General features: G+C 37.9%; 1 protein-coding gene across 6 annotated transcripts in view; it reads left to right on the top strand.

The window, feature by feature from the left end:
- Positions 1-17,452, top strand: part of LOC6502899 (rhophilin-2) — a 115,381-nt gene that overhangs the window by 51,456 nt on the left and 46,473 nt on the right. For all 6 annotated transcript variants that reach the window (XM_001963598.4, XM_014905761.3, XM_014905762.3 and 3 more), the window contains 3 exons: positions 11,992-12,145; positions 12,207-12,665; positions 13,604-13,748. In XM_001963598.4, coding sequence (XP_001963634.2) covers positions 11,992-12,145; positions 12,207-12,665; positions 13,604-13,748 — 758 coding nt within the window. The remainder of the gene's footprint in view (positions 1-11,991; positions 12,146-12,206; positions 12,666-13,603; positions 13,749-17,452) is intronic.

The raw sequence follows: 17,452 nt of genomic DNA, 5'->3' as shown, positions 1-17,452 counted from the left end.
CTGGGATCTTTTTTGCCCAGATCGCAGCCTTATATTATATTATGCCTATTGGCATTTTTATAATTTAATTTTCTGTGTTCCTTACCTCTTGGGGGGGAAACAACAGTTTTTTTTTCCTGACTACGATTTTAAACTGGGATCTTTTTTGCCCAGATCGCAGCCTTATATTATGCCTATTGGCATTTTTATAATTTAATTTTCTGTGTTCATTACCTCTTGGGGGGAAAAGACAGTTTTTTTTCTGACTACGATTTTAAACTGGGATCGCCTTTGCCCAGATCGCAGCCTCATCTTATGCCTATTGGCATTTTTATAATTTAATTTTCTGTGTTCCTTACCTCTTGGGGGGAAACAACAGTTTTTTTTTTTTTGTTTGACTACGCGATTTTAAACTGGGCTCTTTATTGCCCAGATCGCAGCCTAACCTGAGTCTCTTACCACAGGGGGGAAAACGTCAGGGTGTCCCGAAGGACCACATGATAAGAGGAGCCCCTTATATAAAGGTGTTACTCCAATGAGTTTTCAAATGAAACCTTATTAGTATAGGGGCTCCTCTTATCAAGTGATCCGGCTCGAAGGACCATATGTTAAGAGGAGCCCCGTAAATAATCGTGTTACTCCAATGAGTTCCGTTTAAAAACTGTTTTTATTTCTTACAATTCTCTTACAAGAAACATACATGAAAATCTTAAATCTATTTAAAACTACTTATCAACGGACTGCACGCTGACATGGTATGTGACCCTTTCTTACGTGCTTCAAGTGCACCACATAAATATTTGGTTAGACTGCAGGAGATCGTCTTTCAAACCATGCTGTTGATTACTTATTCCCATGGGTCCGATCTCTTACATTCTATGTTTGGAATTCTTATCGTGTTCAATGCTTGAACAGGTAGCTTCCCTTTTTTTTTATTATATAAATATAACTTTACATTTAAACGAAAAATTATGATAAGTAGTCATCAATATTATAAGAACTTGGTAGAATTATTTAACTAGTTCTACGAGCTTTAAAATTCCTTCGTTATCACTATCGAATAAAAAGAACGAAATAGATAAAACGCCAATTACCCACTCTTAAAAAGGTAGTCTGTGGATCTTAAAATCTGAAATCGTTGATGAACAGCAACTCGGCTATACTAGCCACTGACAGCTGAAGGGCACGTTCTTGCTCACTCCGACTTTCATAGAGTTCGCACTTCCTCCCATTGCAATATATAAATGCGCACCAACTAAGATCAAAACATTACCAAGAAAAGTGTTGCTCAGATAATTTTCTAAATATAAATAATTTAAGGAGCAAAAAAAAAAAAAAGGGAAGGAATATACAGTCCGAACATGTACCCTAAAGGGATCATGCTTAATACATATCGAAATAGAATTGCTAATGACTAGAGGAGCTCTATTTCTAGGAACGTTAAATGTAAAGCATATTAGTAGATGGTAGATAGTAGATTTAAAGTTATTAATCCTCTGAAAGCGAAAATCTGGAATTTATTTTTGGTACAGATTCGATGTGATCTCGGTGTTCGTTTTAAGGTGTCCAGAAACATGATCCATACTGACGGACCAAAGATATGTAAAGTATTTGAAATTGGGGTCATTAAATTTCTTAGACTATCTTTTAATAAAACTAAGAACACCACTTGACTTTATGAACGGAAGTGGTCGGAAAACTTAAGTTTAAAACCCGATAGAAAACCGTTAAACTAAGTTAATTTTTTTACGGTCCACCCATTAGATTGAAGTATAGATTCGGCACTAGAGATTTTGTATTGAAGGCAAAGTTTTGCGTCATCAATGCCAGTAAGTACCAGTTTTACTGAAATGTAAAAGGTGCCAATTTCTAAGTCAATCCCGAAACCATCCAAAAACAAGAAAGGAAAGCTAACTTCGGGCGGAGCCGAAGTTGATATACCCTTGCAGTTCAGTCGCTGTCCGCTAGGTGGCGCCACGCATCTTATATTATTAGATATATAGCGGATCGTATATAGTCGGCCGATCCTTATGAAAATTGGCAGATCAGATTGTTTTTCCCAAAATAGAATCTGTACCAAATCCCATCTTTCTAACATAAAAAACACCAAAGTTATGCCAATTCCGATCGTTGTATGACAGCTATATGATATAGTCGGCCGATCCTTATGAAATAAGATATGTTGGTCAAATATAACATGTGTGGAAAGTCCCAACCCTCTAACTTAAAAAACACCAAAGTTATGGCATTTCCGATCAATCAGTTATATGGCAGCTATAGGATATAGTCGACCGATCCCGGCCGTTCCGACTTATATACTGCCTGCAAAGGAAAGAAGGATGTGTGCAAAGTTTCAACTCGATAGCTCTAAAACTGAGAGACTAGTTTGCGTAGAAACAGACAGACGGACAGACGGACAGACGGACATGCTCATATCAACTCAGGAGGTGATCCTGATCAAGAATATATATACTTTATAGGGTCGGAGATGTCTCCTTCACTGCGTTGCACACTTTTGACCAAAATTATAATACCCTCTGCAGGGGTATAAAAAAAAAATTTATTTTAATAAATTGGTAGTGGTGAAGCTGCGCTTCATGTTGAAATGGAGACATTATTTAGCTTCAAAGATGTTGCAAATGTGGAGAATAAATTTTTCAAAAGTATTAACAATTTTTGACAGTTGACCACTCTTTGTAGAAACTCCTTTATAATTAAAAGCTTCGGTTTTTTTGACAAATATAAGCAGAGTGGGTAAAGATACATGTTTACGCATAGCTAAGAAATGAGCTTTTAAAAGAGTTATTACTAAACGTAGGTAAATAATACAGAAATTTAAGAAAAGAATCTAACGAAAATCGCAACACAAACAAACAAAAAAAAGCTTAGCAGATCTATCCTTAAAATAAACGTAAAAATATACCACTTGGAGAACGATACGGACTATTAAATCAGTGAGAGTTGCTTTAAATATTAAACAAAAGAATATACATCCCATAGAAAGAAAAGTGTTCCTATGACGAGTTCTAGTGTTGAAACGTGCGGGTTCCACGGAGCGACAAGTTAAGTTTGAGAAATTGTTCGCTTGACATGAACCCATAGCCGAGTGTTCTTGAATAGAGTTCTTGGTTGGTGCATGGAGTGAAACGAGTTTAAATCGACCTCAAGACATTCATTAATTTTAAAAAATTTATTCTCTCACCTTTAAAGCTGTCGACTTCAAACATTGCACACATCCTTCTTTCTTTTGCACGCAGTGTTTAAGTCGATATAAATAAGATAAAATAAATAAGATGTAAATAAGCTGTTCTTAATATAGGGGTTACTTCTTTTGACCACCTATTTATAAAGCTAAAAACACGCTTAGCTTTCTGAGGCAATCCCATAGAAAACATACCTGGTGTGGGCTATAACGATGGAAAGACATAAATTTAAATTTTAATTCATTAAGTAATAGAACTAAATCATTTACTGCACACAATCTTTGAAAATTATCAAGATCGGATTGAAGTTTGAATTGAGCAGAAGAGGATTTGCATTGAAGGCACAACTTAATCGTATGCGTAAATATCCAGCGAGTTCGTTAAAGCTGGGGGCAAATAAATAATGAGTAACGGAAGTAACGTAAAAAGTACGGGATGTAGATGGCTTCCCTGAGGGACTCTAGATGTGGGATAGACTAAACGGGAATGTTAATTTTTAAATACAATTCTAAACGTTCTTCCATCTCGGTATCTGGAAGATTAAAAAAGAAGAAGTAAGATACAATCAAGAAAAGATTCAATTTGCACAACAAGAGCGAGCGATCAAAGGTTAATTTATATTCGAAAATTATTTTTTAAGATGGAGTATCATATTGTCTGCTTGTTTAATATTTTTTGTTTGTTGTGTGAAAGTGTTTCACATGCCAAATGTGCTGGCCTTACTGCAAGTTAATAATATACGTTATTGTTGTGTGGGTTTTACAATATTTAATTTATTAATCATTTGTTTCACACAAGCCCGTTAGGGTTGGGGTTACTGACAAAGAATAAAATATAACGCGAGCTCAGGCTGCGGAGTTCACTGAATTTATAAATCATTTGTTTCACACAAGCCCGTTAGGGCTAGTGCTACTGACAAAGAATAAAATATAACGCGAGCTAAGACTGCGGAGTTCTACTTAAGACTAAATTAGAATACTACCCGGGCTGTACTTCGAAGCCTTCGTTGGCCAGCAACGATCACTCGTTGCGCAAGTGCCCGAGCCGGTCCGCGGACAGTTGCCCTTGGAATGCGTAGTCAGCACCTCTTTCGTTACGCGTGCGGGCCACCGGATCCGGTGTGCAATTTGGCACTTTTCCTAAATTCTGCCTGCGCGTGTTAACTCCTCCCTCCTTTAAATGGTCGTCATCCCGAGGACCCACTCGTTCTACATCGTCGTCGGCCCTCGATTTCCTGCGGCGATTGGCCTTCAGGTGATATTTGGCAATCCACAGGATTGCGCATAGTGAAAGGGCAGCCAGTAGAATAAGGCAAATGTTGAGACGGGATTCCGATGACAGTCTTTCTCTGAGGGCCCCGATGTGGTGTAGGTTACTTAGGTTAAGCTCATGGAGAAACGGGAGGTTGAGACGGTTGTAGTGAGCAGTGACGTTTATTATTGTCATAGCCGACACAGCAGGTTTTTTCAGTGAGCTCCCCAGCTGGTTTATGAACCAAGTTCCGTTGAGCACCACCTTGCTGGAGTACGCTAACAGGTAGGTTCCGGATACCTTTTGTTCCCGGCCTTGGTCACCGTTACGTTAGCATCGTTGATGATGAGGGTTCCGTGGTCCACAATGGTGATTGGATCTAGATGGCCTGGGAGCGTGGAGCAGTCCGCTGCGGCCCCAGAAACTATCGTTGTCTTGCAGTCACCGATATTGAGGTTCAGTGTTGGGCATTCGGCAACTACGAGCTTAAGATTAGGGAATTTAATGAGAAAGTTCAGAATGTCAGAATTTTCTAATACTTCTAATATTTCTACAAAACTAATATTAATATTAATAGGCTGTTTGTCTCTGAATTCGCTTACGTATGTTCTGATTAAATCTTACCTGCTCCCAATCATTAAAGTCAGGCGTACCTGCAATAACCTTGAGAGCCCTACCAATTAAATTAATAGTTCTAGTAGCCCTGTGGTGGAACTTAAGGGTGGTCACCAACTTGCGAATATGTCTAAGGTCCGTTGCTATAACTGGTGCTCTGTGCTCGTCTGTGAATGTCCTCGTCATAGCTTCAGTTTGGTCTGCGTTCGTGTAATCGTTTAGTTTTAATGTCGCGTCCGTCTTAATAGCCGTTAGTATGAAAATTAAAAAATTTTTCTGTAACCTAGAAAGAATAAAGAAAGGAACAAAGGGGTAGGTCAAAATCTTGTGAGGACGATTAACGTAGATTGTCCTTGTGGACCACCCTCCCTTTAATAAGGACCGTGGTCCCAGGTCTGCATCAATAATCTCATCTGAGCACAGTGGTGTAAACTTATTCCCCCAGGCGTTTGTTTGCTTTCAGGAAAACCTTATCACCCATTTGGTAAGTTTTGTGAGTCCTGTTCTTGTCGGTTTCTTTTTTGTTAACAACCCACGTTGGGTTATTATAAGGAGACTTGGATGGCCTTATTACGCCGTCCGCTAGAAGTTGTTTAACCTCTGCGTTGACGAACTCAGTTACACCCATGGGGTGCGGGTACGACTTTGAGTACACCGGTTCCCCATCTGTTTTAATTGTAGCAACAGTATTTATATTGAAAGGAAGTGCTTCGTCTGGATCAGCGAAGGCTTTGTAATTTTCCCCTATCATTTTGTCAAAGGCAGCTTTTACCGCGGGGGGGACGTCCTCGTCATCTATTTTGATAAAGTTTACATTCTCTGCCTTAGCGAACTGGATCTTTTCGGATCCATTATTAGTGTAGAAAGTATTTGCAGTAAAATCGAGTTTCGCATTCACTTGTTTAAGCAAGTCGAGACTGATAATACCGTCAGAATCTTTCAGGACTTTAAGAATGAAAAATGGTGATTTAACATTGAATATGGAAGCACAACATTTCTTCTCGATTTTTGTAAAGCCGTGGATTGACTTTACGTTAAATGGGGTGTTCACAGCCACGACGCTTTTCCGCCCCGGGAATGGAGTAATATAATTTTTTGAGGTACCTGTATCGATTAAAAGCTTTATTTCTTTATAAAGCTCTGACTTTACCCTAAAAAATTAATAGAGTCCTCTGCGTCTAGGTCATTCCCTATTGCTGTGGCGCATGCTTGCGCAACAGAATCGGAGTCTTCTTCGCCGGACTGCTCCTCGGGCATGAAGTTGATTTTCTGTTGGGTCCTTGCCGAATGCCCTGCTACCCATGCCGAAGGCTGTCTAAAACGGGATGAGGTATCCACATCCATTGGCTCCGCTCTTGGTTGTTTCTGTGCGTTTCCCGTATTACTATATGGTTTTTGTTTAAAAGGACCGGGTTGATTATTGCCTCCTTTTTGAGGTCTGGCAAAGTACGGGGTTTTTTGCATTGCCCCAAAATTTCGACTTTGTTCCTGGTACAATTTTATTCTCCTGATACGTTTTGATATCTGGAGTTTTGATTTTTAATGAGTTTATTTCTTCCGTCAATGCGGCTACCTTCTCATCAAATTATCGTTGTTGCCTTTCAAGTGCCCCTTTCATGGCGTTCTCGATGGCTAGAAGCTGCTCTTAAGACATTTATATTTTTTGACTGGAAAATTCAGAGGTTCTAGTTTCAAGGACACTCTTTCGTTCAAGGGTGTTGGTTGCGGCCCAACTGGTTGATGGATAATAGTCCTGTTGGTGAGCCCTTGACCCCCGAGATTTCCTATACTCTTCTAAAATTTCTTCGTCCGACGACACGTAGTTTCCCGTGGACATGGGTCAAAATTAATAATAAAAATTGCTAATATTAATATAAAAATAAAATATATGCGGGTTTTTATATAATTTTCTAATATTTTGTTTAAAAACAAGAAAGGAAAGCTAACTTCGGGCGGAGCCGAGTTTATATACCCTTGCAGTTACCCTTGCAAAACTGAGAGACAAGTTTGCGTAGAAACCGACAGACAGACAGACAGACAGACAGACAGACGGACAGACGGACAGACGGACATGCTCACATCGACTCAGGAGGTGATCCTGATCAAGAATATATATACTTTATAGGGTCGGAGATGTCTCCTTCACTGCGTTGCACACTTTTGACCAAAATTATAATACCCTCTGCAAGGGTATAATATTCATACTTGAGATTCACTTCAAGTTTACTAGATACGTGTGCCATTGCTTGAGATGATCTGTTTGGTTAGGTAGCAGCTAATATTATTATATATATATCGCATCGTATATAGTTGGCCGATCATTTTGAGATTTTCACCATCGAATCAATTTTCTAATAACAAGATTGTGCCATTTATGGCATTTCCGATCAATCAAGTATATGGCAACTATAGGATATAATCCATCGATCCCGGCCGTTCCGACTTGTATACTGCCTGTAAAAGTTAGAGGGATGTGTGCAAAGTTTCAACTCGATAGCGATAAAACTGAGACACCATATCGCCTAGAAACGGACTGACAGACGGAGTGACGGACGGACGGACATAACTTGTCTGCTGTTCAGTTGGAATTTCATTTTATGTCCGATAGTTTCCTACTAATGACTTTAATGGATCTAAACTAGCTTGGTCAAATAGTGAAAACTCAGTATCATTATCTCTTTCAAATCATCATGATTTCACTGCGGACATAATCTAAGGTCAATTAAATAATATCAAGAATTCTTTATGTCGGCATTTGACGTGTGTTTATTATCTAATCCGAATGGAATCATCCTTTCCAGAGCCTTCCATTGCCTCTTTTAACCCAAGTGAATCCTTATCATTTTCAATCAAAAAATTTCTTCGATTGATTTCCGATTGGTCCGATTTTTTGATCCGAAATGTCTCCTTGGAGAAATTAGAGAATGACTTTAATCTGTCTATTCGCAACATGTTTATAATCTTCGAAAAGGGGGAAGGAAAACGGCTTAAGATGGTTTTCTTCAGGGACTCCAGATGTAGCTTAAACGAGACGAAAATGTACACCTTTAAAGTGGTCCCGTCCACGTAAGAAGGTCTAAATTATGTCCCAATTGATTAAGCTTTCTTAAAAGTAGTGAGAAACACTCGGAGGAGACTATCTTTTTGTAAAGGATTGAGTTATTAGCAATTGCATTTTTTTAAAGGTCATCCAGAAGTCATCCATTCCAATGACCGTCAGCTTTAAGAGGTGGAGGAACTGGCATGGTATAATGATTGATTGTAGTACTAGGACTACAGAACCTATTACCCCAAGAGCATTACCCATTTAGGAGGAGATTGAAGCTTTTTTATCATCGATGTGGAAACTTCCCTGTATTATCTGCCTGTCATCAACGTAGTTATTGACAAAATTTTCTTTAAAATGGTATCGTCACACTCGCTTCAATAATCGTTGTAGTAATTCGTTGACTGCTTCATTCTATAGAATCTTCGGATAGCCCTTCACCCTTTTCATTTAGTTGATTATAGACCATGGGCTTTAACAGGATAAATTGGAGCTATGACAACTGTATCTTCCTAATCAGCATAATCGCCGCACAATACAATTTGTAGACAGAGTTATGAAGGATTAAGAAAAGATACAGTAAATCCAGATGGTATTAAAGAACTGAGTAGGGGTGTGGTTGACCAACTTGACCCTCCCTATCTGTAAAGACATATTAATTATTGCTCTTCTTACCCATATAAAATTAAATAGTGCTCTCTTAAGATTATATTTATACCGGTGCTGAGGGTATTACAATTTTGTTCAAAAAAGTGCAACGCAGTCAAGAAGATATCTCCGCCCCTCTATAAAATATTCTTCATTAGGATCACCTTCTGAGTTGATATAAGCTTGAACACCCATCTGTCTGTTTTTATGCGAACTTATCTCTCAGTTTTAAAGATATCGACTTCAAACTTTTTAAACATCCTTCTTTCCTCTGCAGTATTGACCGATATCGGTCGGTATCGGTCGACGGTATTGGTCGACCATATTCCATAGATGCCATATAACTAATTGATCGAAAATGTCATAAATTTTCTGGTTTTATGGTTAGAATGATTGGAGTTTCTGTGTATTCTATATCTGACCAACTTATCCGATCTTAACTCATAAAGATCGGTCGAAACAAAATTTATAGATATGTATATATGGGGAAAAAATATTAATAATGCGTGCGATCTTCACACGCAAGATTGTAAACCAGATATCATACGATTTCTTATAGAGGAACAGTAGGGCTGATCGTGGCTATATGTGTACTCACGAACCAATCCCTTGAGCACCGCAGGCCTGTAGTATGACTGTATGGCTTGGTGGACTTGTATAAACTAAAAACAAGAAAGGAAAGCTAACTTCGGACCGGATCTAAAGTTGATACACCCTTGCTGTTAGGTAGCAGCTTATATTATTATATATCGGATCGTATATAGTTGACCGATCCTTGTGATAATTTCACCATCGAATTAATTTTCTAATAAAAATGTTTAAAACCACCCCCAGCATCTTTAAAAATAATAAGGTTTGTTCATTTAGATCCTTATCAAATTTGGCAGATCGAATTAAGTTGCAATAATTTGCCGAAAATGGAATCTGTACCAAGTCCCATCTTTCTAACTTAAAAAGCACCAAAGTTATGCCAATTCCGATCTTTCTATGAAAGCTATAGGATTATATACTGGATTATTATGGGAATATATACTTCCTGCAAGCAAAAGAAGGATGTGTCCAAAGTTTCAACTCGATTGCTTTAATACTGAGAGACTAGTTTGCGTAGAAACAGATAGACAGGTAGACGGACATGTTCATATCGACTCAGGAGGTGATCCTGATCAAGAATATATATACATTATAGGGTCGGAGATGTCTCCTTCACTGCGTTGCATACTTTTGACCAAAATTATAATACCCTCTGCAAGGTTACAATAAGTTCGGGACTATTCCGACGTACATTATTAAGTTATTAGTATTTATTACAAGTACTTAGTACAAGAATTAAGTTCTACTTAATTATACACGCGGATACTGGCATAGCTTCGTTGTGCTTTTGTTAATGAATGTCGTCACTAAATACGAGGCCAATGTAAAGGAATAAAGACATCTAGGAGTAATGGAGACTCATATAGGCTGCGATTTGGCAAGGTTTCATCCGCTATTTCTCCGTTAGATTCTATTATGGTCCATGTGTCGGAATTTTTGTTCGCTCTAGGTTGTTTGCTGTGTCCTTTCACTTGTGAACTTTTTTCGCAAAACAACATTTAGATTGAGCGGTTGTCAAAGTACGGGGTCTCTGCACTTCATCTGACTGGCGATGGAGATCCTTATAGCCTCTTAGCCTCTTAACAGCACTTAGTGGAGTGTTATGGCGAACTGTTATCGATTTAATTTTATTAATTTATTTGAATATTTTGTTCGTACCTTGGAATCTTCATCACTAAAATTGGGGGAAAAAAAAACTTAAGTCTTTCCTTACAAGGATGTTCCTGTGGTCTCGACTGAACTCCGATGCTCTTAAACAATGAATTTTGTCTGCTACAGAAGAAGATACAGGGTTCTTGGATGAGGGCCGTATATGCTTCGGCTTCTTTGACGAAGCAAGATGAGCAAGGTGTCAGCGAAAGCTTCGTGCTTAGAAAGCTTAGCTTCAGAAGACGGACTCAGCTTGGTCGTTCTTTTTTTCCGTTCCTAAGTATCCTGGGTTAGTTGCTTTCTTCTGAAATGTACCCCTCCAAGATGTTCTCATCTTCTTTCAACATATTTTTATGGCATCCCGCCCCGGTCAGCTCCTCTGTTTGAGGCTCCTGCTCCAATTCAAATCAGTCTCAATCGGTCGAGTAGCGACGCTCTCGAAACATACTCAAGAGACCCACCGCAGGATGTCACTTCGTTAAATTTCTGGTGTCCTATTCTCTATGGTTCGCGCCCATTGACTTGTTTTACTGTGATGACATGACATACGTACCAATAACCGCATAATATTTTGTCTTTCCTGCGCTAATGTTAATGTCAATGTTAATTTTTATACCCTTGCAGAGGGTATTATAATTTTGGTCAAAAGTGTGCAACGCAGTGAAGGAGACATCTCCGACCCTATAAAGTATATATATTCTTGATCAGGATCACCTCCTGAGTTGATATGAGCATGCCCGTCTGTCCGTCTGTCTGTCTGTCTGTCTGTCTGTCTGTCGGTTTCTACGCAAACTAGTCTCTCAGTTTTGGAGCTATCGAGTTGAAACTTTGCACACACCCTTCTTTTCTTTGCAGGTAGTATATAAGTCGGAACGGCCGGGATCGGTCGACTATATCCTATAGCTGCCATATAACTGATTGATCGGAAATGCCATAACTTTGGTGTTTTTTAAGTTAGAGGGTTGGGACTTTCCACACATATTATATTTGACCAAAATATCTTATGTACAAAATTTCATAAGGATCGGCCGACTATATCCTATAGCTGTCATAGAACGATCGAAATTGGCATAACTTTGGTGTTTTTTAAGTTAGAAAGATGGGATTTGGTACAGATTCTATTTTGTGAAAAACAATCCGATCTGCCAATTTTTATAAGGATCGGCCGACTATATACGATCCGCTATATATTTAATAATATAAGATGCGTGGCGCCACCCAGCGGACTGCGACTGAACTGCAAGGGTATATCAACTTCGGCTCCGCCCGAAGTTAGCTTTCCTTTCTTGTTTTTGTATAAATTAGCGGTTATTTTTAATCTTCAAGCGGGTTTTTAATATTCATGAATTAATATTAATTCCTTTTAATTCATATTTATATAATCCGGTCCCTACGTATTAACAATGCCATCGATGAATTATTTAATTTATCATATGTAAATTCCATTCCCATATCTATGTAATCTAATTTAATTTATATATATATATTTTTTTGTTTTTTTATTTTTAGTCATAACGGAGTAATGCCTATGATACCTTTGGGCCTGAAGGAAACCAAGGAAATTGATTTCATGGAAGCATTTTCAGATTTCATTTTGGAACATTACAGCGAAGAGCCGTCAACCTATGTGGACGCTATTGCAGATATTACAGATACTAGACAGGTATATAATTTGTATATAAACTTATAATCTGTTTTTAATTATTTTGATCACTTCTATGTAGGCCTGTAAAACCCCTTCGAGGGATGCCCTTGGTACTGCATTACTTTTTCGTTACTACAACCTGCTGTATTACGTAGAACGGCGCTTTATTCCACCTGATCGAAATATAGGAATTTTCTTTGAATGGTATGATTCCCTCACAGGAGTGCCTTCCTGCCAGCGCACCATATCCTTTGAAAAGGCATGCACTCTATTTAATTTAGGCGCAATATACACTCAGATCGGAACGCGTCATGACCGAACCACTGCTGATGGTTTGAACGCATCTGTGGACAGTTTTTTAAGGGCAGCGGGTATTTTTCGTCACATTTATGATACATTTACAAATGCGCCTTCGATGGATCTTAAACCACAAGTTCTTGATGTATTGGTTTCGCTTATGCTTTCGCAAGCTCGAGAGTGTCTTTTTGCAAAATTTCAGCTACAGACCGAAATATTATGTGAACCTGAAAGTATGGACGTAAGTGAGATAAGCTTGTGACAAAGCGGATATCGTCACAGATGCTAATGTGTTGTATTATATAAGGGTGAGAAAAAAGTCCTGCGGTATTTTTATTGAGTTTTCAATTATTTTCGAAAATGATTTAACATACACCTTTTTGTTTGATGACTTGTTCTCAACGGGATTCCAACTTCATTATCCCTTCTTAGACGCTTCCTTCCCTATTGGCTAATAATTCGAAAAGCACATTTTCAAAGGCCTCTTTTGCCAACTTACGACTACCAAGTTCGTTTGCCATGGACAGAAACTGGTGGTAATCATTGGTAATCGGCTTCTGTTAAAAGATGGATAAGTTCTGCCTCAAGCAGTCCACTTGATGTCAGTACAGGACCGAATTAAGCGTTTGGCCTTAGGAAAGCAGGCCGTCAAGCTGGGCTTGTCGACCATCTGGGCCGCTATACGTTTTTATAAGGCACCCACGTTTGAGAAACGAATCGATTTTGTTCCGTTTCAGCTATGATTCCCATTGGTCGATGTTGTTAATGATGTTTATCTGTATTAATTCGTGGGGTATCGAGCTCCTTTGTGAATTTAAGCTTCTTCAAATGATTAATAACGAGTTTTTCTGGCGTATTTAAGTATTTTATTGGCGTCTTGAGATTCATTTTTGTCTTTATCGTAAACTGTAAAATATGCCGAAGTTTATTTTTATTTGGCTCCATGTTTGCGACGAAATAACTCACAAATGACTGAATCAAACAACAAAATTTCTAGCATGTATGTAAGCGCGTGAAAAACCTTTCCAGCAAGCTATAGCACATAACCTGATGCGATGAATACAACTATAACTATGCGCTCGCAGAGAGACATATCGATAACAGCGCAAGACTTTTTTACACCCTTTTAAATTATTATAAATATGTTATTATTTATATAATATTAAAAAAAATATATAGATGTTCAGAGATCTAGCCGGAGAGGCTGCACAACTCTCAAGTGAATACCTTCAGATGCATAAAAATATTCAAGCGAATAATACACATACGTGTTTGCCCGAGTGTTGGGCGGGACTGGTACCCCTTAAGGCCGAGCTCTATAAAGGTGGGTTTATACTTTAAATTATTGAAAAAAAAATATTTATTATTATTTGAATAGTTTTTACTCGGAAATATTTGGCCGATCCGTATAAAAAATGCAGTATCAGAGTGTTAGATAAATGCTGAGTGGGCATTTATTGAGTGAGCAGGGTTGATAGAAATAACAAAGGTTTTTATTAAAGGTCTTTTTCAAAAATGACAGATCTTGGCCGGACTTTAAACACGACTTGTGCTGAATATTGATAGACCGCACTTGTTTGGCCTTGTCCCACTCGTTATATATGAGTGAGTCTATCAAATACCTTTGTTGGCGAGCCTCCAGCTTCAATAGAATGATTGCATAACTTACAACTTTACATAATAAGCTATGTATATCTTGATGACTTTACATACCAAAAACAAGAAAGGAAAGCTATCTTTGGGCGGAGCTGAAGTTTATATACCCTTGCAGTTGAGTCGCAGTCCGCTAGGTGGCGCCACGCATCTTATATTATTAGAAATATAGCGGATCGTATATAGTTGGCCGATCCTTATGAAATTTGGCATATCGAATTATTTTGCCCAAAGAGGAATATATTATTGATGGGATATAACTCCCATCCTTCTAACTTGAAAAACAACGAAGTTATAGCATTTCCGATCAATCAGTTATATGGCAGCTATAGGATATAGTCGACCGATCCCGGCCGTTCCGAATTATATACTGCCTGCAAAGGAAATAAGGGTGTGTGGAAAGTTTAGATAGATTTAAAACTGAGAGACTAGTTTGCGTAGAAACGAACAGACGGACAGACGGACATGCTCATATCGACTCAGGAGGTGATCCTGATCAAGAATATATATTCTTTATAGGGTCGGAGATGTCTCCTTCACTGCGTTGCATACTTTCGACCAAAATTATAATACCCTCTGCAAGGGTATAAAAATTATTTGTAAGGACCTCCATCTACAATGCACAACTTCGACATTTCAAACTTTTTCGATATTAGGCGCTTAAAATCTTACAGATCAGCTTCCGTGTGACTAGCAATTATGATGTAATCTGTCAGTGTCAATATATAGTATAACGCTATTGTGCTATCAGTATCATTTCATTTAGATGACTAGTATACTCACAGCCACTTCAGCCTATACATCCATACATCTAGCCAATATCTTAATAAGCTTTAAGATAATTCCCATCAAGGGACATCGATTTGATGCATATATGTCACTCAATCGCTAATGCAATAATTAACATAACTTATACCATAATTAGTCTTTGACTCGTCATCATGAGATTTAGTAGCTAACGAAATTCGGTTTCGTTATCCCATATAAAGGCTTTGATTTTTCTGTCACTCCAAATAACCTTACATTTTTATTTAAAAAATATTAAAAAAAAAAAAGAAAGGAAAGCTATTTTCGGGCGGAGCCTAAGTTTATATACCCTTGCAGTTGAGTCGCAGTCCGCTAGGTGGCGCCACGCATCTTATATTATTAGATATATAGCGGATAGCATATAGTCGCCAATCCTTATGAAATTTGGCAAATCAGATTATTTTGTCCAGAATAGAAGCTGTACCAAGTCCCATCTCTCTAACTTAAAAAACACCAAAGTTATGGCATTTCCGATCAATCAGTTATATGGCAGCTATAGGATATAGTTTAGTTATAGTAGTACCCATCCTCCCATCCTTCTAACTTGAAAAACAACGAAGTTATAGCATTTCCGATCAATCAGTTATATGGCAGCTATAGGATATAGTCGACCGATCCCGGCCGTTCCGAATTATATACTGCCTGCAAAGGAAATAAGGGTGTGTGGAAAGTTTAGATAGATTTAAAACTGAGAGACTAGTTTGCGTAGAAACGAACAGACGGACAGACGGACATGCTCATATCGACTCAGGAGGTGATCCTGATCAAGAATATATATTCTTTATAGGGTCGGAGATGTCTCCTTCACTGCGTTGCATACTTTCGACCAAAATTATAATACCCTCTGCAAGGGTATAAAAATTATTTGTAAGGACCTCCATCTACAATGCACAACTTCGACATTTCAAACTTTTTCGATATTAGGCGCTTAAAATCTTACAGATCAGCTTCCGTGTGACTAGCAATTATGATGTAATCTGTCAGTGTTAATATATAGTATAACGCTATTGTGCTATCAGTATCATTTCATTTAGATGACTAGTATACTCACAGCCACTTCAGCCTATACATCCATACATCTAGCCAATATCTTAATAAGCTTTAAGATAATTCCCATCAAGGGACATCGATTTGATGCATATATGTCACTCAATCGCTAATGCAATAATTAACATAACTTATACCATAATTAGTCTTTGACTCGTCATCATGAGATTTAGTAGCTAACGAAATTCGGTTTCGTTATCCCATATAAAGGCTTTGATTTTTCTGTCACTCCATATAACCTTACAACATTTTTATTTAAAAAATATTAAAAAAAAAAAAGAAAGGAAAGCTATTTTCGGGCGGAGCCTAAGTTTATATACCCTTGCAGTTGAGTCGCAGTCCGCTAGGTGGCGCCACGCATCTTATATTATTAGATATATAGCGGATAGCATATAGTCGTCAATCCTTATGAAATTTGGCAAATCAGATTATTTTGTCCAGAATAGAAGCTGTACCAAGTCCCATCACTCTAACTTAAAAAACACCAAAGTTATGGCATTTCCGATCAATCAGTTATATGGCAGCTATAGGATATAGTTTAGTTATAGTAGTACACTTTTGACCAAAATTATAATACCCTCTGCAAGGGTATAAAAAATTTTTTTGTTCACATAAAATATGTGAAAGTTGTTAGTAAAAGTTACGAAGTACCGTACTTCCCCGAAAGAGATTTTGTATATACTAATTATCAAGGCATAACACTTATCGTAACTTTTGGTTGCTGGAATACGATTTACATTCATACCGAATACTTGCTATGCTAAGCACTTTTTGCATAGGTTCTTTAAATGGCATTTTCCAATTAGCGTTTTCACTTTCGATTTTTACTATGCAAACGAAACTGTTCGCCATTTTGTTTACGTAAAGATTATTCTCTTTTACTGCGCGAATGCATGCTTTTTTGTAGTTTCTTATTAACGGTTTGTTCTTATCAAATTTCCATGTTCTTGCGAATATTTGCGAATTTTTTTCATTAATAGACACAAAAATATTTTTTTTGCAATCTCTCTTGCAGTATTACACGTTTTCATGTGCAATAATTGGCTGGGCTTTATGTTTAAGATCAGACTAATCCTAGTGCCTTTTGATCGACATTATCCTAAACGGCATTTTGCCTTCCCATACACCACGTGTCACAAAATCGCTGATACGCTACGCATAGACGGCGCTTAAAAAACCGAATTTACGTAATTTTCCGAATTGGGTGCGGGTTTTTTATCACGTTTGGGCGCCAGTTAATAATATTCGTTATTGTTGTGTGGGTTTTACAATATTTAATATATTGGAGGAGTTGGAGGGCCAAAAAATAGGCATTTTTTCCGAATTTTTTTCTCGTAAACTATTGAATTTTTTTGAAAAGTCGTTTTTTTATGTGAAAGTACATTATTTTAACTTAAATTTGAAAAAAAAGTAGAAAATATTTAGGGGTTTCAAAGTTATGGCCCGTCGAAGTGAGGTCCGTCCGAAAAAGACGAGTTGCGGTGACCAACACTGTGAAAATCTGGATCGTTTGAAATCAAA

This window comes from Drosophila ananassae, chromosome XL (assembly GCF_017639315.1).
Source record: "Drosophila ananassae strain 14024-0371.13 chromosome XL, ASM1763931v2, whole genome shotgun sequence".
In the NCBI taxonomy this organism is placed as follows: Eukaryota; Metazoa; Arthropoda; class Insecta; order Diptera; family Drosophilidae; genus Drosophila; species Drosophila ananassae.
Note: the sequence above shows the minus strand (reverse complement) of the source record. Positions and strands in the feature narration are given on the sequence as shown.